Below are 27,768 nucleotides of genomic sequence, written 5' to 3'. Positions count from 1 at the left end.
TTTATTTATTGATTTGCGCGTTCATTTATTTATTAGTTCCGGTTTTAACCGCCTTTTCCCACCGAGAGCCCTGCCCTTTCCGGGCCCCGTCATGGCGGCGGGGAAGCGACGCGGCCTCCCGCCCGCCTTCCCCCCCCCCCCCCCCCCCGCGGCTCTGCGCAGGCGCGGCGGGGGCCATGGCGCGCGTGCGCGGGGCCTTGAGCAGCGGGCGGCCTGAGGGGGGCAGCGGCTGAGGGGGGCAGCGCCGCCGGCCCCGGGCCGCGTCCCCCCCGCAGCGGGGGTCGGGGGCTCGGCGGAGGGCGGCTGGGGCTCGGCTCCCTCGGTCCTTGCGGCCCCGGGGTGAGGAGGGGGCGGCGCCGCTGAGGTGAGGAGGTGGGCTCCGAGGACGGGGGGTACGGGGGGGACTGGGGGGGGGACGGGACCCCTGTTTTAAGTGTTTTTTTTTTTTTTGGTGTTTTCTCCGCGAGGTTTGTGCCTTTGGGTCTGAGGAAGCTGAGGGTTGCGCAGCTGTTCCCAAATCCTGACCCCGGCCAAATCCCGGGCTGTAAATTGAGCTTGAAGGAAACCTGAACTTAGACCCGCCTTGAGCTTTGCGTGCTCAAAACCCTTCAAGATGTAAACGTAGCGACTTATTTGCGGTGCTTCCTCCTGCTAGTGACAGCCGCCGCGGGTAGGAAGCGGCATGAAGCGCTTTCCTGTCATGCTGGGAGGGTCGCGGCTGGTGGCCCGGCGTGTCCCTGGCAAGAGCACCCCTCTGGTGCCACGGGCAGTTCGTGTCTTCCTGGGGTCTGCGTCCCTTCAGCAGGCTGTGCAGCTTGTGCTTAAACCAGCATTTAAAATCGTGGAATATCCCGAGTGGGAAGGGACCTACAAGGATCATCGAGTCCAACTCCTGGGTTCACCAAGTGCAGTGTTCGCTCAGATGTTGTCAGCCTGGGATGGAGCCGGTGTGGGGGCTCTGGTGGGTACCGGTGGGTGAGGTGAGGGTTTGCTGCCCTTGCTCAGGAGCCGCAGAGGGAGGAGAATGGACTCCCTGGATCACATGCTGACCGACCCCTTGGAGCTGGGGCCATGCGGGGAAGGAAATGGCACACGGATCATGGAGGACTGCATGCTGGGCACAACGAGGGTTAGTCTGCCCGAGGACCTTCTGGAAGATGTGAGTAGCACTACGAATGTTTTACGTTCCCAGAGCCTTGACAAACAGTATGTTTACCTCCTGTCCTGGGGCTTACAGAGGAGAGCAAACTGAAAGGGGACATGTTTCTGACCCCTGCAAAGGGTGTTGAATAGCACTTTGAATCATGTCAGTAAAACGTCTTAAAAGACCTTTCTGTCACATTACTTTTCTAGATAAAGATCCCTTTTATTTTACAGTTATATTTGAGAATAGAATAAAAATTTTGTTTGTTAAAAGTTTTGAGTTTATTTGCTACTTGATAACAGTATTTATTTCCTCAGCTTTCTTCCTTACGTTGTTGCTTTCTGTGTTTGATATGAAACACTGTCTCGCGTCCTGTGTTACTTAACTGCAAAAAGCCTTGAGGGATAGAAAGTTGTTAAAGACGTGTACGCATTTTCTTCACTATTGTTTTTTCCTTTCTGTAGCCTGAGATCTTCTTTGAAGTTGTCAGCTTGTCGACATGGCAGGAGGTGCTGACAGATGCGCAGCGAGACCACCTGAAAACATTCCTGCCTCGCTTTCCTGAAAACAACCGAGAGCATCAAAACAAACTCATCTCTGCGTTGTTCGGTGGCGAAAACTTCCGTTTTGGAAATCCACTGCACATTGCCCAGAAACTCTTTCGGGGTCAGTGAGTGTGATACTCTTCTGTGTATTTTCGGTGTTAAGTTCTTAACTTGCTGTTAATGAAAACTGAGGCAATTTTTTTGTTACAGATGGGCACTTCAATCCTGAAGTTGTGAAATACCGGCAGCTCTGTTTTAAGTCCCAGTATAAACGTTACTTAAGCTCTCAGCAGCAGTACTTCTACCGCCTGCTCAAGCAGATCCTTGCTTCCCGCAACGTGAGTATCTTGTCTTTGGGGCCTGGTCGTCGCCTTCTTGTGTTCTGTAATGAATAGGCTGTCTTTACAGCGAAGTGTCTTGGTGTTTGTGCATTCCTAGTTCTCAGAGGACTTTCTGTTACTGAATGCTGCTTTTCTGTTTTTCCAGTGGCCTGTATAATATAAGAACACTAGAAGCATTGTTATGTTTGCAAAGATGCGTATCAAACTTTGGATTTTGAATCTCTCATAGCTCTCACTTGTGTAGCGTAGCATGTTTTTTCCGTGCCCATCTCACCCCCTGGCTTCCTTCTTGGCACTTCATTTTAACAAGTGAATCTGCCTCAATTTTTCTGCCGTTTATGTCATTGTGAAACAAGTAACTTTGCTAACTAGGTATTTGTGTTAATTCCACAGCCTCACTGGAGACTGGTATAGAATAGATAAAAAAACTCTGATTCTGGTGCTGTAAATCCCTGATGAAGTCTTCCTCTGTAGATAGTGTTGTCAGCTTATCTCTGCCACCTGAAACGTGTCCTTTGTAAATGCTTGCTTATCATTTCACTAAGCTTAGGCATCGCAACATACGGTATGCATGGATGAAGAAGAAAGTGGCTTTATTAAACACCCCACAGTGAAACAGGAAAAAGAATACAGAAATGTATAGGAAGCTATTTCTTGTATAGTCATAAGGGATAAATCTTTTCTTCAAAAGAGTGTTCCATGTTTGTGTTACACGTTTGGTATGGAAACTGTACAAGTGGATACAAGACCAGTGGTTAGGGGCCCCTGAACAGTCCACGTAAAGTGACGGTGAGGCATTGTATGTGCAGATGAACATGCAGAAATTTCTTATTAGCTCCCTTCTTGCCTTTTTCACCACTTTAAATGATGGTCTAAAATACTGGTTTTAAAGTTGCCAATCTGACAAATTCCCTTACGCTTTAAGGGTTGTAAAGAACTGAGCTAGTTAGCACATCAGCTCCAAATGTTAAATATCCTGGAAATGTGAGTTAAGCTTAACCACTCTCACTTAGAGACATGTAACCAAGATATCTGATGTCACTCGTATCTCATCTTCCAGCACTTGCTGGAGTTAGCTAGGAAAGGAGGCCCTGATATGACCCTGAGGAGAAAGCATTTCTCACCATCATATGACGCGGAAGAACGGGACAGACGGGCACATCGGCGCTACTTGAAGATTCTGAGGGAAGTGAAAGAGGAGTGTGGAGATACCACCTTGTCTTCTGATGAAGAAGGTAATGCCCTGTACTCAAGGAAAGATTTAGGTGTGAACGGAGAAAAAACATTTTTTTTTTTTTATGTGAGGATAGCCTCTTCAATAGAGGAATGAAAACTGGACTCCAGTTTTATTGGCTGCACGCTAATGAACTGGGAATAGGATTACCTAGGTTTGGGGGTGATAAGTCTTGCAGAAATGTATTTATTCATTTATTTATTTATTTGCATATTTAAGATCTAAGCACCTGGCCTCCAAGTTCTCCAGCACGTTGTCCAAGTCCACCGATTCCCCTGAGAGTGATACCCACGTTATCAACCTTGGATATGAAAACGGCAGGTGAGAACCAAACCAGGTGTCAGTAAGGATTTGGGGATGAGAATTACTTTGAGAACCTGCAAGGATTTGGCTGGGAAAGTCTGTTGTTTCATGGGAAGTCATGTAATGCGTCTTTTTTGTTGTCCCCAAAATGTCCAGATCTTCTCACGTTTTAGTTTTCTCCTTGAAAAGCTAGTATTTTAACATAAGTCTTTACAGGTTGTGTAATGCTACTGATTTTTCTGTTGTATTTTTCCTTAACGGATGAGCGATTAGTATAGCATGGTTTGAGCTGTTTTGGAGTATGTGCTAAGGGACTCCCTCTGAAGGTTGCTGTAATCAAGCCTGCAAAGCCTTTGTGCAACACACCTGGTTCTCACTTTTCATTTCCGTGCTTGCATCAGCGAATAAATCTGATCAACCAAGGAAGAAAGCGTTGAAACAAACTGGTTGATTAAAAGACTGAATTTCCTTGACTTACTGAAATTTGAAGATTACTGAGAATGGGAACAAATAGAAAATGGTATTCTATAGTCTATAAAGTAAGAAAAACAAAAATCTGCAAATTATCTGACTGTTTTGTTGTTGTTTTTGCAGACAGGATAGAACTTGGGGAAAGTGACTTGAAGATGATGCTGAGGAAGCACCATGAGAAACGAAAACGTCAACCTGTAAGTTGACAAAAAGTCTTGGGGGGGCTGGTACTAGATGTTACCTGTTTGTCTTTTTTCTTTTAGCTGTAAAGTGCTTCTGGGTGACAAGAAGTGTGTGTGGCCACCCTTCAGTCCTTTAATGTAATCTATATTTAATCATTGGAAGACATATACAACTCTTGTTTATGTTTACCTGCTTAGAAGTATTCTGTAATTTTATTGATGTGTGATTACTAAACTTAGTCAATGAAAAAATTGGATTTCAGGGTTGGAAGCCTTCCCTGTTTTTATTGCAGTGAATAACTTTATATGCTGATCCCGGATACGTTTGACACGTTTCAGTATTTGGTTATCTGCTGTACTCTTGTTGCTATTTTACTGCTTTTTGCTTTCCTGATTTTCCTTTCTATCCCGTTGTACCGTGTAGGACCACCCAGATCTAATGACAGCAGATCTGACTCTTGAGGACATCATGACTCGTGTGAATGCCGGCAGGAAAGGTTCCTTAGCAGGTCAGTGGCTGGAACTGGTCCTTGTGCATTGCATAAACACAGGGTATCAAAAGTTGGGGATGGAGGAAGTCTCTTCTGAATGCTCTTTAGGTAGCTAGCTAGCTGCTCTGAAATTGTAAGTTGCAGTTGCACACAGGTAACTCCAGTTTCTATTGAGGGTGCTTCCAACTAATTGATGGAATTTAACTTGTATTTCTGCTCTAAGCAGTTACCTTCACCTTTCTGATTCCAAATATGTTGGTTTAAGAAATCAAGTTTTTCTATAAAAACAGTGCATTGAGGGGGGAAAAAAAACTCTTGGAAGTAAGTAGGAGGATGGAATGGACTGGTAGTGAATGAGTTTGCACTACCTACATTTTTGAATATATGCTTAACAATATAGTTAATGATCCTCACTGAAATACAGTAAGATGTTTTCTCATTATTTTTCTTACCTTTTGTCATACCTAAAGCCTTATTTGACCTTGCAACCCTCAAGAAAAAGGTGAAAGAAAAGGAAGATAAGAAGAAGAAAAAGCTGAAGATGATTAAATCTGAGGTGGAAGATCTGGCTGACTCTCTTAGCAATGCAGACGGGATCCCATCGCTGTCTCAGGATCCTTCCCCCATCCCTCTGTCATCTGTCAAAGAGGAGTAAGTGCTTCAGGGGGCCCTGAATACTTTGAGGGGATGAAGAGCGCAATGGATGTTGCAGCTCAGATTTTTGCAGTACCTTTGCAGATCTTACTAGGTGTAGTTACCTCTGTTTCTGTTTTGTCGGGCTCTTTCACCCATGATGGGATGAAGCAGCAGCAGAATTTCAGAGCTAAGAAGAGAAGGCACACTTGGAGGTGTGCCTTCTGCTATTGATGAAAGGCTGAGAGAGCCGGGGATGTTCAGCCTGGAGAAGAGAAGGCTCCAGGGAGACCTCCTTACGGGCTTTCAGTACTTAAAGGGGTCTTACAAAAAGGATGGAGAAGGAATCTTTGCTAGGGTGGATAATGATAGGGCAAGGGGGAATGGTCTTAAACTAAAAGAGGAGAGATTTAGATTAAACATTAGGAGGAAATTCTTCCCTGTACGGGTGGTGAGGCTCTGGCACAGGTTGCCCAGAGAAGCTGGGGATGCCCCATCTCTGGAGGTGCTCAAGGCCAGGCTGGATGGGACCTTGGGCAACCTACCTAGTGGGTGTCATCCCTGCCCATGGCAGGGGGGTTGGAGTTAGGTAATCTTTAAAGTCCCTTCCAACCAAAGCCATTCTGTGAAGGATGTTGTCTTTGGTTTTGTGCATCTTGGAATGTGTAAAATGTGGAATGTTCATCTCTGTGTATGAAGGCGTATATTTACTCAGGAAACTTGTACTCTGCTTGTGTTTTCTTTCATTTGAAGACCTCTTGAAGAGATGAAGCCATGCCTTGGTGTAAATGAAATATCTTCCAGCTTCTTTTTCCTTCTTTTGGAGATACTGTTTCTGGAAGGACCTGCTAGTCTCTCTGTGGTAAGGAACCACCCACGTATTTAGGAATCTTTGCAGAAAGCAAAATTAGGTTTTAGGATTTTTTTTATAGCTCTGTAATAGTGATTTTCTCCAGAGGTGTCCTGCTCTAAATTACATTAGTGTAGATTCCACACACACAGAAAAAAGGCAACTCTTTGGGAGTGCATATCACATTCTGGTTTTTAACATGTTTCATAATTCTAGTCTATTGCATACGTAAATCTTTCCATATCTGTTTTTAGATCGCAATTAGATAAATTCTTTATATCAAAGCTGGTGATGGTGGAGAATTTTTTCTGTTTTTGGTGTCTGTTGTCTGAAATACAATTTTATGGTTACTTGAAAAAGTCAGGTGATCTTTTTTTATGAATATAAAATCTTTCTTTCCCTGGACGCGTTTAGCTGTTTTGCTTTCCTCTTCTATTAAAAAATTCATAGATTAAAGTGTGAGATCTTTAATAGAATATTTATTTTTCCTTTTCAGCTTGAGGATAAAGTTCTAGATTGGCAATCTTCTCCTGCCAGTGCACTAAATAACTGGTTCTCCTTTGCCCCTAACTGGTCTGAACTGGTTTTACCTGCCTTACAGTACCTAACAGGTGACAGCAGAGGTAAGAATGGCTGTTAAAGATACTTAGGGTGCTTGTATCTCAGTTCCAATCAGTGCTGGTTTATATTATACCTCCAATCAAATTTTAATTCATCATTACAATAAATCATTGCATTGTTGACAGTGTTTTTATTATAAGCTGTATGGCTTTCTTTTTCTTGATTGTGGTAGACTCAGTTTGCATGTGGATAGTAGATAAGACCCAGCTCGATTCCAATGTATGTGAAACTGAAACAGGCAGTTTCTCCTGTTTAGATTGTGTGCTTCAGGCAGGATGTTTGGAGCGGGAAGAAATTAGCCTTTTCCCAGTACAAAGAGGTTATGGTTGTCTTTGGAGATAATGAAAAATAAACTAGATGATGCCCTGAGCAATCTACTGGAAATGTGAAGTTGGCCCAGCTTTGACGTGGGGCTTGGACCAGCTAAGCTCCACATATTCCTTTTAAACTAAGTTATTCTGTGGTTCTGATTTGCTTAGTTGGAAGTTTTAAAGGGAGAGACAACGTATATTGTTGTGGTCATTGCAACGTGGATCCTTAATGTTCCCCACAATACTGGTGAATACCATAAATCTGAAGTTCGTTTCATGTGAGCTCAGGAAGTAGTTACCATACAGCAGCAGTTCCTTGTGCCTCACAGCATGTGAACAGGATCCCATCTGACAGCCTGTAGAAGAAAGGCTCATTATCCTGTTCTGTTCTTTTCTTGGGATTGCACTGTTACTCCGAGATGCTAACCTTCCCTTTGGGCAAGTATAAATTTAGAGGTGCGCTTACATAATCACTTTAAAATGCTTTATTTGTCACTATGAGTCTAACTTGACAATTTGCGTTACAACAGTAGGATTTAGAGGGTTGCTCTTGTTGTTTGCTGTCTCTGAAATGCACATCTTTCATTGTAGATGTTCCATCCAGCTTCTCGCCTTTTGTTGAATTCAAGGAAAAAACTCAGCAGTGGAAATTGCTTGGTAACTTGTACTTTTCTATGATTTCTACTATGGTAAAGGTTGGTGGTTTTCTCCAGGACTCTAGCTTGCTACAGCCCAGAGAGAAAGTCCAGCAGAGTTATTACTTAAGTTGTTAGGCCTTTTGTGTTCTTTTAGCTGAGTAAAAATGTCTTTTACATTCAAAGCTTTCACAATACGCTATTTTCAAGAGCAGACAAAGAATAAATGAGCAAAGGCATTGAACTTTATTTATGTTGCTGACATAACCATGTTAAATTTGCCCAGACTCATACTGAGTGAATTACAGACGTCTAGCATTTTTTATTTTTGCTTTAGCTACTAGGCAGAATTTTTGATTCGTAACTATAGTGACTCTTGGTCATATTCACAGGCTTAAACTGGCTGAGATTTGGAGTCAGGAAGGTATTCCTCCGGCCCCTTCACAGCCTTTGGTGGAGGTTATGTAGGCACTTGTTTCTGCTCAGGGACTTGGTGACTGGGTTCACTTTGGAAACTGGGGACCTTCTGCAAATGTAACGTTGCTGTATCTCAAAAAATATCTTGGCTGCTATGACTGGAGTTGGAGCACCATCCTTCATACCAACATAGGGGACTTAATAGGTTTTAGCACTTTCCTGAGCCTGGATGTGCTTAAGTAGTGAAACTGGAGCATCTGTGAAGTGTGTAAGATGCCTTGTGACTGGTGATGCATAGAGGTTGGAAGGGAGTAGGAGGTGGTTGGGAAGTACAAGCAGCAGCTGGCTTAATAACAAATTATTTCTGTTTCCTATGTGTCTTGATTTCTTGGACTAGGTTCTTGCCAAGATCATGAGAAGGAATTGGCAGCACTGTTTCAGCTCTGGTTGGAGACCAAGGACCAGACTTTTTTCAAAGTGAGTCAGAAAAATGGTATTTTAGCAGCCTAAAACCTGATGGGTTCTATCCAATGCTGACATGTCTGTTTGGTTTTTTTTGATAGGAAAACGAAGACAGTTCAGATGCCACAACACCAATTCCCAGAGTGTAAGTACATAATGCTGCTTAAAAACTTCTGCGGTATGTGCTAAAGCTGTGGAGTTTGGTCCTTGCACCTCTAGATCTGAGCAGCTGTCTGCTTAAAAGAAAAATATTTTGCATCGTGGGGCAGGAGGGAATTTGTTAGTGTGAGTTTATAGATGTGTTAACTATACTTTGCAAAGTCAGCTGAGTTTTCCCAAGTTTGCCTGTTATCTGAGCAGACGTGTAATCTAACTTGCATCCTGATTACTGGGTTATTTACAGTCCTCGCTTACTTTCAGGTAGGCTATAGAGTGTACTTTAAGATCTCTGCGGGACTTACTTATATCAGCATAAATGCTTTCAGAATTTGTTCTGTGGTGCCGGAAGAATTTGCAGTAAGGGTGAGGTGGCTAATCCTTTGGGATAGTCTTTGTGATTGCTGTGGGCTTGTTGCTCAGAACTGATGGTGATCTTTGTTTCAGAAGGACTGACTACGTAGTCCGGCCTAGTACTGGAGAAGAGAAACGCGTGTTTCAGGAACAGGTGAGAAGATAATCGTTTTAATTTTAAATACACATACTGAGAGATGTGGCCGTTAAATCAAGAGAATTTGTATGGGATGGGAGTTGTATACTCTCCAAAAACTTTGTTAATACAAAAGATTTACATGTTTTTTCTGCCTTGAAATAGGTGTCTCAGCCTCAGATAACTTGCTAACAATATAGCTCAGCTGCTTATCTCAAAACCAGCTGTATTTCCAATGGGTATTGGGCAAAATTGATGTTGTTAGTGCCAGCATTTCTCTCTACTCTGCCTTCTCCTAGCAGATGAAGATGACATATCTATATTTTTTGAACAAGTATGAGTGTAAAAAGCAGAAGATAAGTGGCAATAAGTGCACCCATGCATTTAGTCATCTTTTCTGTAGTAGATACAAGTTTCATTGTGTCTTTAAGGCTTGTGGCCTTGCTGGAAAAATGTGTATTTTATAGGGTAAACACATGATGAGGAGTCTTCTCCCTGGGTACATGTGCTGTTTGCATGGTAGACCACCTGGGTTAAATTTTGGGAATCTCTTTTGCCAGATGAGAGGAGGAAGAAATGGCACATTGCCACTGCAAGCAGAGCTGTTTGCTGGGCAGAATGCCTGTCTCTGGCACCTCTGTGGTCTGCGCAGCTACTTAAGAATGAACCTGATATATTGCACCTGGGCAGTTTGTTTTATGTGCTGCTTTATATTCTCCTTGAAGTAGATAACACTTGTATTGATCCAAAATAAGTTTATACAGCAATATTTGAGCTTTTAATTTAAAAAACCCACACTTTATCTACAGAATGGTAGTAATTTAACCCATATTCAGTTGCAAGCTTCAAGTCTTTGCATCTCTATATGCTAAATTCAGTCCTCTCATTTAAAAACACAGGAACGATACCGTTACAGCCAGCCCCACAAAGCTTTCACTTTTCGTATGCACGGCTTTGAGTCAGTTGTTGGTCCTGTGAAGGGGGTGTTTGACAAGGAAACATCATTAAACAAAGCCCGAGAGCATTCTCTCCTGCGATCAGACAGACCGGCATATGTCACCATCTTGTCTCTTGGTAAGGCGATGGCATCCTTTGCCAAAAATATTTTTTAAACAAAAGAAAAAGGCACCCTTGTCCACCCAAACAATGACTTTAGGAATCTACATTATAAAGGGAAAAGTGGATGAACTGGTGTGACGTAAGTGAAGAAGAAAGAAGAAAAAATTTTTTGAAATAAAGCTGATGAAATGCTGGGAGCAGGAATAACTAGAAAAGGAAGCATCTGTTACTTTTCATCTGAGACAAAATGGGAAGCGAAGAGGAGAGTCCATGAGGCTGGCTGAAGCTAAGGCTCACATAACTGGAAAACAAAGAGTGGTGGTTTAAGCCTGTCGTTGTGACATTGGGGCATTGCGAAGTCATTCAGGGTTTGAGTGCTGGTCTTCACGTTCGTTGTTCCAGGCACCAAGCCAGCTCAGTTGATGTACTTTAAAATGATCATTTTTATTCTCTGCTCATATAGTCATCAGAGGCCCTGAGAGACCATGGGTACTAGCTTTTAGTGAGCAAGTGGGCACTATAGGAGTGGGAGACAAGAAAGCAGTACAGAAACGTATTTGTCGAAGTATTTGAATATAGCTATCAGGTTAGGGATGGAAGCTTAAGCTCTAATTTTCTATTTCAGTTCGTGATGCTGCTGCTCGCCTTCCTAATGGAGAAGGAACCCGTGCTGAAATCTGTGAGCTGCTTAAAGATTCCCAGTTCCTAGCTCCTGATGTCACAAGTGCTCAAGTAAGTTGGATGCTATCTAGGAGAATCAATTGTATTCTCGTGGAAAAACACTTCTGAGACCCAGGCAGTATGCAGTGACAGAAGCCCAATAATTTTTATGCTGCTTCAACTGGAAAATGAGAGCTCTGTAGTATTATGGTGAGCTGTTGCAAATCTGTACTAAATTCTGGAGGAAGAAAAATAGCTGGAAAAGCCACAGATTTGACGCTATGTCATACAGCTGCTCCAATATGAGATTGAGAACCAGGCAGTTTTCAGAGCCCTCAGGTTTGGTGAAGCTCCATTTAATCCACAAAGGCAAGCAGAACCCTATGCTGCAACATCTGCTCTCAGTCAGTTCTTACTCAAATGAAGATTGGTAGCAACTGACTCTGGTTTTGTGCCAAATAGGATTGGCTTTTCTGTACATGACCTCTGGCTAGCCCGACCTGGGACATCTTGTAATCCCGTGAATTCTGAATTTCAGGTTAATACTGTTGTTAGTGGTGCTTTGGATCGATTACATTATGAGAAAGATCCCTGTGTGAAATATGATATTGGACGCAAGTTGTGGATCTATCTACACCGGGACAGGAGTGAGGAAGAGTTTGGTAAGCCTGGCTTGGTGGTACTGCTTGGTTCTGTGTCTTCGGAACTGAGGATGTCTAAATCTCATATTGTTTTTCACTTGCCATGCTCTTGAGCTTCTTCAGTCCAGATGGATAATGGACTCACGGTCTAGCCTTTTTCTCTAGTCACTTTGCTAGTGTTAGTCCATCAACACTTAAATCGAGTCTTGCAGAGCAGCGTATTAGTTTGTAATGAGTATTTGTTACAAAAATAGCACTCTGCAACTCTAGATTTATTTAGGTTGACAACTTCCAACACATCTTTGTTCCAGCCTTTCTGGGCTGATTTGCCTTGGTATTTTTCTTTGTGCTATTACACGTCCCAGTGTGCATGTGTGTTTGATTTCTTTTCTGAAGATGAACTTACAGTTTTGGATGGCCCCTTTGGTAACTCAGTTTGCTTGTGTTCAGGATCCCTAACCAGTAATTTGTATTTGCAGAGCGGATCCATCAGGCTCAAGCTGCTGCAGCAAAGGCCAAGAAAGCTCTTCAGCAGAAGCCAAAACCTCCAGCTAAAATGGTAAATTTCTTTGCACAGATGCTTTTGTGATTGGGAATGAGGTATGGGTTTAACTTGATCTGTAAATTCTGTATCCAACGAGGCTGATAAAAAATTACCACCTATTTTATTGCTTTTTGAGTTAACAGTTCATTATATTGATGAATGTGAGAGTTAGTCTAGTACCAGTGCACAGAACGAAGTAGGAGAGAAGGAGCTTTGCGTCTCCCAGCTTTGACTGTAATCGATGTTGATCTTAGGAGAAGAAAGGTCAACGGAGTTCATTTGGGTTCCTCATCTTAGGGATGGTCTCTTCAGATCCAGTTTTGAGGTTAATCTGTAACAGAGCGTGTGGGCTGTCAGGATTTGGATGTCTTTCTTTTATTTTTTTTGGTATTGATATGAAATACCTCCAAAACAGTCACAGCTGGCAAAGTAACCAAGGTGGATATCTGAATCTTTTGAATGTTTGTCACTGCTGAGATGCCCTTCTCCCTGAGAACACGAGCAGCCACACTGACCAGCCCACTTGTGGCTGCAGGTGAGGAAGGCAGGCCATCACTCATCTGTGACTTCAGGAGTTTGCACCAGGGCATCACTTGTAACTGTACAGATCCATTTAAAGTCCTCAGAGAGCAACAGTCGCAGCCATTTTTTGTAAAGACCTTCATGTTTGGCATGGTTTCTTTGCAGAAATCTAGTAGCAAGGAGAGTTCTGTGAAAGCACTCCCCAGCAGCGCGTCAGAGCCCAGTCAGCTGAGCCTTAGTGACTCCAGCATGCCACCAACTCCAGTGACTCCTGTGACACCAACTGCACCAGCATTGCCAGCAACGCCTATTTCACCCCCACCAGTGTCCGTAGTTAGCAAGAGTGTATCTAGTGCCGGCTCAGAGCCAGCAAAACCCAGCCAAAGGTATGCTCCCCTTCTGTCTCATACATCACGTATGAGTGTTCCTGGTTCTTTCTCAGTTACGTTCTGCATCTGTACTGACCTTCTGGCTTTTATCTTTTCTATAGTGTTCTTCTGGTATCATCCCCTACCATGCCACAGCTTGGGACGTTGCTTTCCACAGCCCAGAGTTCACAGGCACAGCCTGGGCCCCAGGCACCTCCCGCCCGGGTGGTAAGTCACACCACGTCCTCGGGACTGCCGCAGGTCCGGGTGGTCGCTGCCCAGTCCGGCCTCCCAGCTGTGTCTCAGCAAGCCCCGGTGGTAACGCAGCAGCAGCCTACATCAGTGCCTCAAATCCGTGTTCCAGCTACAGCCACGCAAACCAAAGTGCTGCCTCAGGTAAGACTGGCTGCATGGAAATGCGGGAGTAGCTCTGACTTCTAACCTGTGGATCTCCCTCGTATTTCAGTACGGTGCTCAGGGATTACTTGCTCTCTTGGGACGTGCAGTAAATGCATTACAAAGCATAGAAACTGTTACGTATAAATAATGCTGTTTGGTGTCCCTTTTTTGTCCCTGTTGCCAGTTTATATGGCACCATTAATTTGTGCATTGCAGTAAAAAGTAAAGAATTTGCATGCTAAGGCACGAGACAGAAAGAGCAAGTATTAGTCAGGCTTGTGTTAGCCTGCTCATAAGCTGCCTCTGTGTTGTCTTGCTTTAGGCTGTGATGACTCTACCAGTAAAAGCTCAAACCAGCCCAGTGCAGGTGCAAAGACCAGGAACCTCCGTGACAGGACAGACAGGCATCACCGTGACAGGACTGTCCGCAGCGCCCAGTCCCGCTGTAAAGCCAGTAACCAGTTCTCCAGGCAGTTCTGCCCCGAGCACCTCCTCTACCACTGTCATCCAGAACGTGGCTGGCCAGAATATCATCAAGCAGGTGAGAGGGAGGGAGAGACGAGGGTGACCAAGCTGTTTTCCATTTGTTGTGACTGACATGATATGCAGATGTGAAAAGAGTGAAAACTACAGTGAGCTCTAATGTCTGGGGTGACAGACCATGCAGCTTTAGGCAAGTGCTGGTTTGCTGTATTTGAGCCCCATTTTCCTGCACAGTATTAGCGCAGCAAAATGTGTTAGCGCAGGTTCTTTAACTTAGGTTCTTTAACTTACCATCTTCAGATGTTGATCTTTTTCATTTGTGTTGTTTGAAAAAGGAACCAATTCCAGAGTCTTTCATACGGTTTTGTGAAAGCTATGGAATGAGCAGCCGAAGCTATTTTCAGCAGTGTAGTGAGCAGTAGTATCCTGTTGAATGCTAGTCGCTCCAGTCCTCCCAGGAGAAAAGAACACTGTGCAAACATCAGCCTGTGGGGAAGTTTTACTTCTGTCTGGCTGTGCCTTGGACTGCATTCTGGTTTGATGTAGTTGTTTCTCTGATCTTTTCCAGGTGGCTATTACAGGGCAGCTTGGCATGAAGACCCAGCCGGGAAGTGGCATCCCACTTACAGCTACTAATTTTCGGATCCAAGGAAAGGACGTGTTGCGCCTACCGCCTTCCTCAATCACCACGGATGCGAAGGGACAGACTGTGCTGCGTATCACCCCGGACATGATGGCCACCCTGGCCAAATCTCAAGTCACTACTGTCAAACTGACTCAGGACCTCTTCACAGCAGCTGCTGGAAGCAGCAGTAGTGGCAAAGGCATCTCTGCAACTTTGCACGTGACATCCAATCCTGTCCAGGCTGCTGATTCTCCGGCCAAGACTAGCACGGCCACTTCTTCTTCTTCCAGCCCAGCTGGCAGCACAGTGGTTAAAGTGACTCCTGACTTAAAGACTGCAGAGCCAACAAGCTCCGCTTTCAGGCTGATGCCTGCTCTGGGCATGACTGTAGCAGATCAGAAGAGCAAAGCCATTACTACAGTGGCATCCACGGAGGCCAAGCCCGCTGCTACTATAAGAATAGTGCAGGGGCTGGGGGTGATGCCACCCAAAGCTGGGCAGACTATTACCGTAGCTACTCACGCAAAGCAAGTACCCTCTTCCTCAGCAGTGACCGTGGCTGGCACAGTCCATACCTCAGCTGTCTCGTTACCAACCATGAGCGCCACAGTTTCAAAAGCAGTTGCTGTGGCCTCGGGAGCTGCAGGGACTCCAATAACTATAGGCACAGGAGCCACCGCTGTGCGGCAGGTGCCTGTCAGCACCACGGTAGTATCTACGTCACAGGCAGTAAGTAACGCTGAACTTTTTGTGGAGGTGGGTGAGAAAAGGAATGATGGTGTATGAGTGATGGTTTCTTTCTGAAAACTTCTCTTTATGTCCACAAAAGCTCAAATTAAGTACTGTAGAATGCAGCTCTGCAACTAATTTCATGGTATTGGGATTGTAACTAAATACTGAATAACCAGACAACAGTCAGCTGTCTGTCGTCCATAAACTCCTGTTGAGAGAGTGAGTGAGATCAACTTGGCTCATCTAAAGTTCTGCTTAGTGCAGTTCAGCATCATGCCCCACGCCTCTGAAATAATTTCTTTTGGAATGGGGTCACAACTAGAAGTGCTTGTTACTTGGATTAACATTTATACTGGTTCGTACGTTAATACAATCTTAATGCCCAAAGCTGAATGTACTGTAAGCTGTATCGTGAAAGTTGAATAAGCTAGTTGATAGTGCCATGGTTTCGTAAGGATAAAAACTCTGTGCAGATGCAGTGATCCTTCCCAGAGAAATATTGTGGCGCAAGGATGACGTGGGTTTGCAGGTTTGAGGCAGCTGGGAAGTGAATGAAATGGAGGTGAATTTTAATTAGCCTGAAACAGCACACAGGTTTCATCAGCAACACTGCTGTTGGTTTCTACTCCCGGGGCTCCTGAGCAGCAAGCTGAGTGGTAATTGCATGTTGTCAAGCAGTTTCTCTCCCTGTGGCTCCTCACGTGTTCTTCAACTTCTCTAGGGCAAGCTACCAGCACGAATAACGGTGCCTCTGTCAGTGATCAGCCAGCCCGTGAAAGGCAAGAGTGTGGTGACTGCCCCCATCATCAAGGGCAACCTTGGGGCCAAGTGAGTACTTTGCATCCGGTAGTTTTGCTTTAGGAATAGGCTGAGGCAGTTCTCTGCTCAGTTAGGTTCCTGGGGCTTTAGCAAGCAGGCGGTGGTAGTGATTTAAATCTGTTGACAGGCCCATTAACAGCAAGAAACTGAAGGAATATGGTGCCTGGCAATGAGAATGGAGTCTTTGTGTAGGTGCCCTGAGATGTAGGTTCTAGCAAGAACAGTGAAGAAAATGTTCTTTGCCTTGAAACCAGCTATTAGATTAGTTCTTTGTTTGAGCAAGAATTAAGCTGGTGACGTACCTAAAAATATTTGCAATCTGAGACCATCTCTGTTAAAGAAACTAGTGCTGTGTTAACTGCCTCAGTGCAGGTTCCTTCGGCAGTCAGGTATTGCAGTCTTTTTGTTTATTCTTCCATAAATTCTGGTAGCGTCTGCCTCGGTTAATATTTCAAGGCAGAACGCTGTGCGCTTAGCTGTTTTCTGCATTCCTTGGGAAGTGTTTGGGTCTGGTCAGACTAGCAGACACAGTTCAGAGTTAGAGGGTTTGGTTTGTGTGATAGGTAATTCTCATCGTGAGAAATGTTGACAGAATCTTTTCACTTGTGTTTTTGCCAGTGTTGTGAGACAAAAAAAAATAATAATTAAAATCATTAGTAAATTAGCTAAGTAACTGCAATCTCCTAGCAACTGAAGAACAATTTGTAGAACTAGCCTGCTCTGCTGTTTATTGACCTTTCAACAATTCTCTGTCCTTAGCATCAGTGGCTTAGGTAGAAATATCATCCTGACTACGATGCCAGCAGGGACAAAACTGATCGCTGGGAACAAACCTGTGAGTTTTCTGACTGCACAGCAACTGCAGCAGCTGCAGCAGCAAGGCCAAGCCACACAGGTAATGGCAAGGAGAATGATGTTGTTATTTGCTTTTTTGATGACTTGACGTATTCACGAGGACTTCACGTTTGATGCATGGGTTTCCATAAAAAGTACAGGTGCACGGCTTGGCTGTAGTGTCTGCATTAAGTACGTGCACTGCATCGTTTCCTTTACTTTTCCTGCATCCAGTTACGGTTTTTAAATGTTTTTGAAGTTCTGATAGTATAATGAATGTAAAACTAGAAGTCCTGTCAGGAAACATTTCCAGTTGTTTGAAGGATTGTTTTTACACGCTTGGTGTTTTTTTGTTTGTTTTGTAGTGCTCTCTACTTCGGCTTCTGCAGGTCACCATTTCTTGAAGAAATCACATCGCTTCTTTGTATAACCATCTTTCAGTCTGGAAACGTAGAGTTCTGTAATTCCAAAAAAAGTTATCTACTTTAAGAGCTGCTAGTAACAAGTCTTCAGAAGTGAAATATCCAATGGATACAAGTCCTTCTGAAAACTTGTAATAGCAGCTGACTTATAGGTTTTTATTCAAATTAAATTTTAGTTCTTCTTCTCTAGTCTTGAGACTTCTTGCCACCCTCCCAAGTGTACAGTGGATGGAAGGATATTCTTGTGCCATTTTCTGCTCCTGATGTGTTTTGGTGCTTGGTCTTGTTCACATAACTGAATTTTTGGTGGCAGAAGCAGTTAAGTTAGCAGTGTGGTGCAGGTGCAACATGTCACCAGGTTGTTCTTGACATGAGTTGAATTTTTCTCTTTCCATTTCAAACAGGTCCGAATTCAAACAGTACCAGCCTCCCATCTCCAGCAGGGAACGGTGTCTGGCTCAACTAAAGCAGTTTCCACTGTGGTTGTGACAACAGCTCCATCTCCAAAACAGACCCAGGATCAGCTATGAACACTGGTTTGAAAACAGATTGCTTTCCAAGAGCTTCCCTGAATCTGTTGTCATCTTCCATCCTACCGCCCAAGGCAACCAACCACAGTCATGGCTAGGGATTGGACTGGATTCTGTCACGTGCTGAAAGCAACACACATTGCTTGTCTGGAGTCAGCATTGTGTTGTCTAGGTAGAAATTCCACAGCAAAAGATGCTGTATCTATAAAAGAAGATGTTTCAGTCGAGAGTTGTAGAGCCAAGTTCTGTGGCATTCAGCATTTAAGAAATGTCCTCCTTTTCTTTGTTCTTTCCATCTGAAAGTCTTTTTACAAATGGCGATCTGTCATTTCTGTGCATTTTGGGTTGTAGACAAAGCAGTTAATCTTCCTTAAGGGTCTTCCTTAACCAGGAAAACATGCTTGGAAGGGGTAGCTCAATGGTTTTTCAAAGTCATGAAGAAGAGGCATCATGCATCCTTTCAGTGGAGTCTAGCTGTCACTGATTTTATATATGTGACTTAAGATTGTGGCTTGGACACCAGGGTTTGTTTGTAACATATCCTGGAAGTAGAATCCTAGCACATTCAATGTAATATTTATATAGAGACTTTTAAAATACCTCTGCCCTATCTCTGAGCTCAAACTTCTGGTTGAGCAGATACCACTTCTGTGTCAAATTTCTGTCAAGGGTAGTATGAGAGTCCCTGTTCAGGACGGTTCTTGCTGTAAATAAAAAAGCTAGTACCCATGAGAAGAATGAGAAGTGGAGGAGATGCAAAGAGTCACTGTGTGAACAAGTCTGTCAACAAATGAGAGTATATTGGAAAGGAAAAAGAAAATGTTCACCAGAAGCATCCTCTTTTAATTTTCCACAACAAATAAATCTTTTTATCAGTCAAAAAAGACTAGCTTGTTTTAAAAGTTTGGAATATGTTTTCAAATATACCCCAACTGTAGTCTCTTGGACTCAGAAGAGATATTTTAACCCATGATCCTGGCCTTCAGTTTGGTTTTTATCTTTACAATTTTCTCTCTTTATAAACTTGTTTGAATTTTGCACATACCGGAGATGAGTTTGTTGCTGTTCTGGTGTGACCTTGAAGCTATCTCAGAATGAGATCTGAAGAAATGTTGGACCACGAGAAGAATAAAAGTGCAGAAAGCCTTGCGAATCTCTCTGCCATCTCCATTCAGTTTTGTACAGCTTGTTGTTTCATGTACATGATTGTCTAGCTTGTCAAGGGCTAATAGATTGTCCATCTTCCTTTGTAAGATGGTTCTTTCTAACATGGTTTCTCTTGTGGTCTCTTTTTTTTTTTTTAAATGTGTTTTGCTCTGAGTTACGTCTTATTAAATATAATACATTTAAAGAGCCAAGCCTTAAAGTTCAGCGCTTTCCAGTGCTGGTGGAGCTTCATGACAGAAGCCTCAGCTGGAGCTTTGTGTGTTGCTGTTCGGACCAACTGCAATCAGGCAGAGCAAATTGTTCTGCTGAGCTTTGGGCTGGGTGTGTCAGTCTGTCTGTACAGTAGCTGCCCTACTTACGGGTGGGCTGGAGGAAACTGGGTATTTAAATTTACAAAGTAGCTAGCTGCAAGCATTGAATAAGCAGAACGCCAATACACCGTTTTAAAGCAAGCGCTTCAAATAGTTTCTATGCCACAGACACAGGATATGGGGTGATAACGCTCTTTTGAATACCTGTCTTACTTTGTCGATTTTTGTGCCTCTTGTACCTTAAGTCTGTCAAACAAGTAGACAGCCAAAAGGCTGTGGACTAGGAGGTAGGCGAAGACATTCTTAAGTCCTTGTACAAATCCTTTTAGTTGTGAAGCTAAAAATGAGAAGCGGAAGAAATACAACTTCCTTGTATTGCTTATGTGAAAGAGCCTCTAAATTCAAAGAATAATCAAAGATAATCCCGCTCTGTTAGTTCTATTTATAATAAAGTTCTCAGTGTCAAAACTTACAATCAAGTGCTGAAAGATGATTACAGTGTGAAGCATCTTAGATTTCTGTGAATCCTCTTGCAAGTAGCCCTGTGACTTTGTCTCCAGCGTTAAGTTTAACAAAACAAGAGATGTGCATCTAATTGCATGAGTTCAGTGCGTCTCCGAGATTGTTGCTGCTGAGTTTTAAGAGTCTTGTTTGAATCATCGCCATCTCCTTCCCTCCATAACCATCTGCTAAACTGGTTGCCTTCGTGAGCTACCTTGACATGCATGACTGCTTGACTGGAGCCCATTCTCTTTGCTTTTGAAGCCTGTGATCTTTGGGGAAAGAGCATCAGTCACTGTCAGTTTCTGATGTGGAAGAGCTACATGCTGGATGGAATTGCACACTGCCTTGCGAGAACAAAGTACAGCCTGTTCCATGGTTCAGCTGCCACCTGTCTGATGAGTTCCTTCCACTTTGGTTGAAAAATAACCTTTAAGCTACTGCAAGTATAGAGCCTTTGGTTTTAATAAGTAACTTAATTTCCACACAATATACTGAAGGGCAGAGAAGGGCTCGAGTTAGTTTTTTGGGTGTATGCTGGGACTAGCTGAGGGTATATTTAAGCTAGGCTGTGTGTCTAGGTGGTGTTTGCTCCTATGTCCCCTTGCACTGGGGAGTGAAAACTGCTCCAGATGAGTACTGCTGAGCTGCACCCAGGAGCACACACGCGTGGGTAGAAGCCCAAGAGAAAGCAGTATGCCAACAGTAGCCCTTTTCCAACAGTTTGGCCAGCAAAGGCCTGAAACTGAAAGGGCTTTCGGTCTGATACATCTCTGCCATTACCTTTTTTAATTAAAAAATGGAAGTGCAGCCTGTTTCCGTCACAGTGAGATCCTCACTAGAATTTCACAAGAGCCTTAATTGTTTCTTAAAAGTTGTGGGGTAGGTTTATTTCTACCAAGAGAGTATCACGTAATCATTGCTTACAAGAGCTGAGTATGCTACACAAACTGCCGCAGGCCATTTAAAGCCACTCTAACCTTTGTTTTAACAACTGCCCATTTTATTTAAATCGTGGGGGAAATCTGTATTTATATACCTCAGTAAGATGCCCTCATAGCCTAACGAACTCTCCTTGGCGTTGCGTCAAATGTTCCTTCTTAAAAGCAAAGAGTAAATTGAGCAACAACCTTTTTAATAGCTGATCTTCATTTCCAAATTGTCTTGAAGTCACCAGCACAGTTTTTAGGTAAATACAGAAGCCTTGTTACTTGTTTTTCACAGGGCAAAACTGAACCATAGAAACAAGAACAAAGTAGCAGCAGATGCAGCTTTTGCACTTGGTTCTTCCTCACGTGAGTGCCTGATACCGGGACCCTTCTGTCTGAGTACTGTGCAGTATATGATGGCAGTCTGCTGTTTAGGCTTTTCCCCCACAACCTTAAACGCAGCGACCTGTGACAGTAAGTGGGAAGAGACGTGGGGAAAGGAGAATGTGCTGCTGTGTCCTACGTGCCAGCAGGAAGACCACCTCAAACAGAGATGTGTTTTGGTACTGCAGTTAGGTAGCAACGAACTAACCTCATTCTGAAACTTACTTGAATCATAGTTACGTGGTAGGTTAGATGTGTTGTAAATCAAATGGCATCCACAGTGCTACGCTGGGCCATTCAGTGGTGGCTAAATGCATCATTTGCTCCTTTTTATGGCCACATCCAAGTGCAGCTGTGGGAATTGCCACCAGCAGAATGGTTAAACATTAACACTGTCCTCTGCCCTAGCCTTAAATAACTCAAGGAAAAAAAGAAAGAAAAAAAAAAAAAGTACTTCTGTGCCTTGATGGTTAGTTTGCATATTGAGGTGCTCCTCATGGGCTGGTTCAGATGTTTGTACAATGGTGCGAAAACTTCCGTGAGCCAGGCAACTGGTGAGTGCTGGAACTCGCCATCGTCTGTTAACCTTGTATTTCGAGCCGCGCTGAGTTACTGACCTGGTGCTTCATTCGATAAAAACCTCAGGGTGGCATTGCTGTAGCTGATAAAACTTTTGAATACAACCTGAGTATGGTCATTTAATGGGCGTTCTGTGAACGTGTACTGAAATAGAGGGTCATTTTTGCAAACCATGGACGCCGTTCCTCCCACTGTGCCTCTCCGTGTCCAGTCCTGCTGCGTACCAGTAAGTGATGGGATAGCCAGGGCTAACAAGGAGTAGAATAACAGCGTGCCAGGAGAAGCAGGCGGTAATCAACATTGAAAGTGCAGTGTGGGTGGACAATATGCTGAGTCTGGACTCCATTAGCACTCCAGCATCTTACAGTGGCACAGCGTATCTCCCGGTCTTTGCTGCCAGGAGGTATGGAAGAGATGTGGCATCTGTTTGCAAAGGGAAATGATGGCTTCCAGAGATGGTAGGCTGGATTCATCTTCCTTAACTTGTGCTTTAAACTTCTAGGTACAGAATCTGAATTACTCGCCACTGAGACCTCCAGAGGCCGATTCATCTGATCTCTCCCAGATTCTTCCTGTAGGATGAATCGCTCTCTGGATATAACCAATTTTTTCCATGGACTATAAAAATAATTCTGGGTGACTAGCTTTTGGCTTTGACTAACTAATTTGGGCTTTTAAGTAATTAGCTTAGGGATGATGCATCTTATGTAAAGTGACCAATCCAAGAGTATGTGGGAAGATTGTGGTAGTACAAGGTATTAAACTCAGATCTCTCGGATTCCATTTAGTTTTATTGCTAAATTATTCTCGTTTGTCCCGAGACATGAGCCTGTCAGCTGATAGAGCTCTCAAAGTTTTAGTGTGTGATTTTTTCCCAATATAGTGTAAACACTTTGCCTTTAAAATGATCTCTGACACTTGCTTTCCCACACGTCCAACAGAGTTCATACCTGTGAACTGTGGTAAGACACTGACATTCTCATTCGTCTTTTAGAGGAGCCCTAATTTATTTTCAGTTATAAATGCTACCAGCAATTTCCAGTTTGAGCAGGGATTAATCTTGTGTAAGGTGTCCTGCATTGAGGCAGGACTGATAAAACTGATAAATCGGAGGTAAAAGTTTTAAGGACCAATTTGTTCACTTATGTCTAGAAGTATCTGCCAAACTAATTTGGTAAGCCTTATATCTGTGTCTTGTAACGTTACTTTTTCTTGCTGTCCTCCAGTTTGCAAAGCCTGGAGCAAAGTAACTCACCTTCCAGAACCAAAATCCTTGAGGGAGGAACATACTGGTCTTTAATAGCTCCAGGACCAGACGGTTTTGCAATGACGCTTAGAGAAAACAGAAGACGTCACCAAATCCAGGAAGGGGCACTGCTAAGTGGATGCACTGATCCAGAGCAAGGCAGTGGCGGCCCTGAAAGTAAAAGAGCAAACCTGCCAAAGGTCGTGTCGTTTTACCTGCTGTGCTGATGCTGCAGAAAGAGTTAACAAGGACCTGGAAGCAAGGACCTGGAAAGATGCTGACGTTGTTTGGAGCTGGGTAAGTGACTTTAACGTGGTGATGTGTCACTCTGAATGAATTTTCAGCAACGGGAACATTTTTTGGTTTGTCCCTGGGGAAACAGTGGTTAGTTGGTATTTATGAGACAGAGGGAAACACTACGTGCAAAAATATGCTTGATTACTTATAAAAACATTTGCACTGAGGGCTCTTTGACCACTTAAGCAAGCTGCCTGAAAAGCCCGTGGTGAGAATTGTTTCTTCCTTGTTCTCAGTTACACAGTGAAGATATGGGTATGGGCAGACAGTCAAAAGCCCTTGAGTCACTGCAACTTTATAAATTACTAACATCTCTTTGCACTGCCTTATTCTGCATGGAAATAAGTTCTATTTCGTAGCTGGGTGACCTGAGTGTGTGTAGTGTAAATGCCAAGCAGTAAGCTGGTGAGCTGTTGTGTCACGGTTTGCTTTTAACAGTGTTCCTGTACTGAAATAACTCTTCCAACTCAGGTTGTCGTGTAATGACTCTGAAGCTGCCTTAGAGCTGGTGAAAAGCAGAGAGAGACAGTTATCTGTTCTGGCAGTTGGGTTGTCACAGTGTCATATGCGGTCTCTGCAGGATGCTGGCAACTTAACAAAAATCATAAACTTCACTGAGTTGTTCCAAACGTGCTAGGATAGCGGGGCAGGCAGGAACATGTTAATATGCAAAACTGACGATTCCCTAAAAAGCCCTAAGTGCTTTGCTGTCACAAAAATAGCACCCTATGTCTTTGAAAGGCAACGTGAAGGTGTATTTAGGTAGCTGTGGCCAGGAGGAAGAGCCCACAGTCAGAGGGTGAGTCCTGCAGGGGCAGTACTTCTACAGTCTCTGTCTCCTGCTAGAGCAGGACACGTGTAAATACAGGCAGTAAGGAGCACTGCTAAGCGTAAACCAAGCTGCTGTTTATGTTTTTATTTACACTTTGTAATTAGAAAGCTGGGTTTGTGTCTGGTTTGATAGGATTTATTCTGGTTTTGTTTTTAAACTTGTGTTATGGCTGTGAGTCAAAGTGACGCAGACACGGTGAAAGGGCGCTGTATCTGCCCAGAGTCTGCAAACTCAGGAGCTCCTTCCTTAGGGACAAAACAGTGCTGCTCTTGCAAGATGCAGGAGACATCGGAATGGCTCTCAGCTTCAGGCAAGCCCACACCACCATCACGTGTTTCAGAGCAGGCCGTAAGTAGCTGAGTGGATTGGATTGCCTCTGCTGGGCGTACGGCAGCCGTGTCGCTGGCTGTCGTGGTCCTGTTGCTGCTACCTTGAACCCTGGCAGCATCCCGGGTGGGAGAGTGCTGAGCATTTCTGCTGTGCCAGAGGGGCTGTGGACGAGGTAGGTGGTTGGCTTCGTGCAGCCAGGCTAACAGGTTCACCCAGCTGCTAGCGTTCGTGCTGTAGCGATGCAAGGAGAGTCCCGCAGGAATAAACTGCAGGGACAAAAATCCTGACCAAAGACACAGAGCAACCGAGGGAAGGGAAGAACAGCTCTACTATCTGTCGTAGGGCAGGCTTCTATAGGAAGTTAGTGTCTCTTTTGGAACAAATACATATATACTTGGAAAAAAACAGGCAATAGGTTGTCTTAACTCTGTAAATACCTGTCAATTTTTCTGAAGCTAGAAAGCAGACACATCTGCTTAAAGCTTATCTAGGAACTATGGCAGGAGAAGTTCTTCAAAACCCATTAAGCAGCTTCTCCTTCTTTTCCCATTATTGAGGGAACTTAGTATTTATTGTTTGTAATGGCATACACTGATCCCAAGGCGCTACCGAGATGGGTGAAATCCCTCCAGACTCCCTGTCATAACACACATTTGCTAGAGAGCGAGCACCTCAATCTCTGCTAAAAGCAACTGCAGATGAGGATTCTGGCATTTGCTCAGTTCTGCATTAGAGCTGTCTGCTGGCACAACTTTCTTTTCCTGATTCAAAGTCATCTGCAGAGGTTAATTTTTTAATCAGCTTCCTTTTTTTATTCTATTACAGTGTATGGAAGATATTTTGGATGGTGGCAAGGTGACCTTCATTTTCAAAATCTTTTTGTCGTGAATGACTAGCTCCTTTTGCAAAAGGGTTCTTCCCAACAGAACAAGTAAGAAATATCAGCAAAAGATAGGAAGTATAAATGAGCCGACAAAAATTCCAGTACACTTGAGATTTCCATATTTCTGATTTCAGTTGGCTAGGCAACAGTGTTTCCTAACTAGCTGGAACATGCAGAAGCACTAGCAGGAAAACAAAGGCCATTTTAGGCCACATCTCTCCATTGTCAAGGCCATTTTTTCTGCCTGTTTTGTGTGGCACAGCTAGCGTGATAAAAAAGGATGCTACTGATGGGTTTTGACACATGCCAAGAGCCGGGGAACTCCTTGATATACTGTTTTCTGCCAAGGTTGTTTAAGGTCATTTGGCTCTTTTTCCTTAAAACTTAAAACACGTTTTTTGAGCTACAACACACTATACAAGCTCCTGTGACCTGCAGGACAGGTATGTTGTCTGGAGTGAAGCTGCAGTTTAAGAATCAGTGCCAGCAAATCCCAGGTTAGGCTGGATCTAGCTCAGGTGCCACACGTGCTTGCATTTCCTTTTGGGTTGGCCAGAGCACCCCACAGAGCTCTGGCCAGCTTTGTGTTGCCTCTGTGGAAAGAGATCAGATTGGAGCAGGGTGGGTAGGCAGCAGCTGGCCCTGCGTGGAGCTGGTGTTGGCTGATAGATGGGAAGTTAAGGGAAGGCTCGGAAGAGAAGGTGAGCGTGCCCTTAGTGATAACTGACGGAGATGTTGAGATAGTTTATTATATCAAATCATCTTGCATGGCATGGCGCTCCTTGTGCAAGTTATCTTTTCTTAACCACACTGTTGTTGTTCCAAAGGGCAACCAAAATGCCTTGCCATAGCTGCTGGTAACCAAATCCGTAGCTGCTGGCAGGCTTGCGATTTCTGATGAATTTCTTAAGGAAAAACTGTCAGCATCTGTGCATCTTCTGCTGTAAGGCTGTTTTCTCCCTTGTTGAAAAAGGTGATGTGATAGAGTATGAATAAGTCATGCGTTGTCTGGCAGGGCTGCACCAAGAAATATTTGGAAGATTCAGGACAAGCTTCTGGGTTGGGAGGCAATACTAAGCAAGCAGACTTCACCAAAGCCCTGGATGTTTCTTAAGCAGAGAATTCACAATAAAACATCCACCTGTTCTGATTCAGTACAGCGTAAAAAGAGGATAATTGCCTGTATCCAGTGCTGCTCACGTTTTGTAGCTATTACTGTGCAGTCAGAAACATACACTGGTGTGGTTGAATCAGCACCCTCTGGCCTGGGGGAGGGAGAGTACTGAAATGCTAAAAAGAGAATTACTGGAATTATCCAAGCTGCTCATCAATAGTACTGCCAAAGGAATGTGTCCTGCAGGAGGATCACCTGCATCGTATGTATAAATTCACATATATGTATGTACATGTATATGCATGTAGGATATATGTAATAAAGCAGCTCCTAACGATACATACCTCTGTGCTAGGAGTGCCGTCACACCCAGTCCTCTCGGTCAGCAGCTTACCACAGTCAGGTTCCCTTTCTCCCTCTTGCTGCGTGCTTCAGGTTGGTGGCAGACAGCTGCTGTTTTCCACCATGTTCCCCCGTCTGTGCCAGGCCCCCCTGAGGAGCAATCTAAACTCTCCCAACTTGTTCAGGGCAGAGCTCGGTACCAAGAGGTCTGTCCCCACTCAAACACAAGCAAGTTGATAGCTTGCATCTGTCAGTCTAAATTGTGCACGGAACAGGACAGAAATGAGGGTGAGGATTATGTCTGCTCTTACACAATAGGGGCATTATTCTTTAAGTCAGGTGTGGTCGCCGTTTTGGCTGCATGACCTAGGTGCAAATGCTGAGATCAGTGGTTCTTCATTTCCTTTTCTTCCGTAGCCAAGTGCTAGTCCTGCTACAGATATTCAGTACAGCCTCAGCTAACTTCTAAAAGGCAGGGGGAAGCACTTTAGTCTTTCAGAAACAAACTGCAGGGATATGGATGTGAGAACTTCCAATAAGAAAGTCTGCTTTTAAAAGCAAAAACCTGGCACAAAATCCCTCACTCTATCATTATAGAAAGGGACTAACTAAAACTTCGGCCCAACCAGGTTTAAACTTGAAATATTCCAGACGAGGTACCTCTACCGAGGGGTTTTGTGCCTGCTCCAGGGCCCCACCAGGAGAAAGTTATAGGTGAGGTTCTTTGTACCATAGCATATCCTGGTTTGTTATGAGGTGAATCAGTTGCTGATGACAAATGCTGCTTGCTTCCACGTAGGTTTTTCTGTGAGATTTCCCTGTGCTTTTGCTATTGGTACAAAGTGTATGCTCCTCCTTTGTGTAACTGGATTTAAATGTATGCTGTATCTTGATGCCATAAGCCTACTGATCCCCTGCTCGTCATATAG

The 27,768-nt window shown here is 43.9% G+C and overlaps 1 protein-coding gene across 2 annotated transcripts; it reads left to right on the top strand.

Annotated features, from left to right (window-relative positions):
• The first annotated feature begins 156 nt into the window (after positions 1-156).
• Positions 157-18,808, top strand: NFRKB (nuclear factor related to kappaB binding protein). 2 transcript variants are annotated; one of them, XM_083808410.1, is made up of 26 exons: positions 157-364; positions 1,006-1,159; positions 1,609-1,810; positions 1,900-2,027; positions 3,091-3,265; positions 3,484-3,585; positions 4,162-4,235; positions 4,645-4,729; positions 5,182-5,362; positions 6,098-6,206; positions 6,691-6,817; positions 7,718-7,783; positions 8,576-8,655; positions 8,742-8,785; positions 9,247-9,304; positions 10,186-10,360; positions 10,971-11,077; positions 11,544-11,667; positions 12,126-12,205; positions 12,878-13,098; positions 13,203-13,476; positions 13,802-14,020; positions 14,531-15,316; positions 16,041-16,147; positions 16,898-17,033; positions 17,799-18,808. In XM_083808410.1, the coding sequence occupies exons 2-26, from the start codon at positions 1,025-1,027 to the stop codon at positions 17,922-17,924; spliced, it is 3,921 nt and encodes a 1,306-aa protein (XP_083664536.1). In that variant the 5' UTR covers positions 157-364; positions 1,006-1,024; the 3' UTR covers positions 17,925-18,808. The 2 variants fall into 2 exon arrangements, with proteins under 2 accessions (XP_083664536.1, XP_083664535.1); XM_083808409.1 differs by having other exon boundaries at positions 9,244-9,304.
• The last annotated feature ends 8,960 nt before the right edge of the window (positions 18,809-27,768 follow it).

This window comes from Anser anser (assembly GCF_964211835.1).
Source record: "Anser anser genome assembly, chromosome: 22".
In the NCBI taxonomy this organism is placed as follows: domain Eukaryota; kingdom Metazoa; phylum Chordata; class Aves; order Anseriformes; family Anatidae; genus Anser; species Anser anser.
Note: the sequence above shows the minus strand (reverse complement) of the source record. Positions and strands in the feature narration are given on the sequence as shown.

What these genes read in the sequence shown, in the direction of transcription:
- NFRKB (XM_083808409.1), top strand. Translation starts at nt 1,025, where the DNA reads ATGGACTCCCTGGATCACATGCTGACCGACCCCTTGGAGCTGGGGCCA. An exon ending in CAGGAAAGGTTCCTTAGCAG is followed by an intron (nt 4,730 to 5,181) that starts GTCAGTGGCTGG and finishes TCATACCTAAAG; the next exon opens with CCTTATTTGACCTTGCAACC. An exon ending in AGGACCAGACTTTTTTCAAA is followed by an intron (nt 8,656 to 8,741) that starts GTGAGTCAGAAA and finishes TTTTTTTGATAG; the next exon opens with GAAAACGAAGACAGTTCAGA.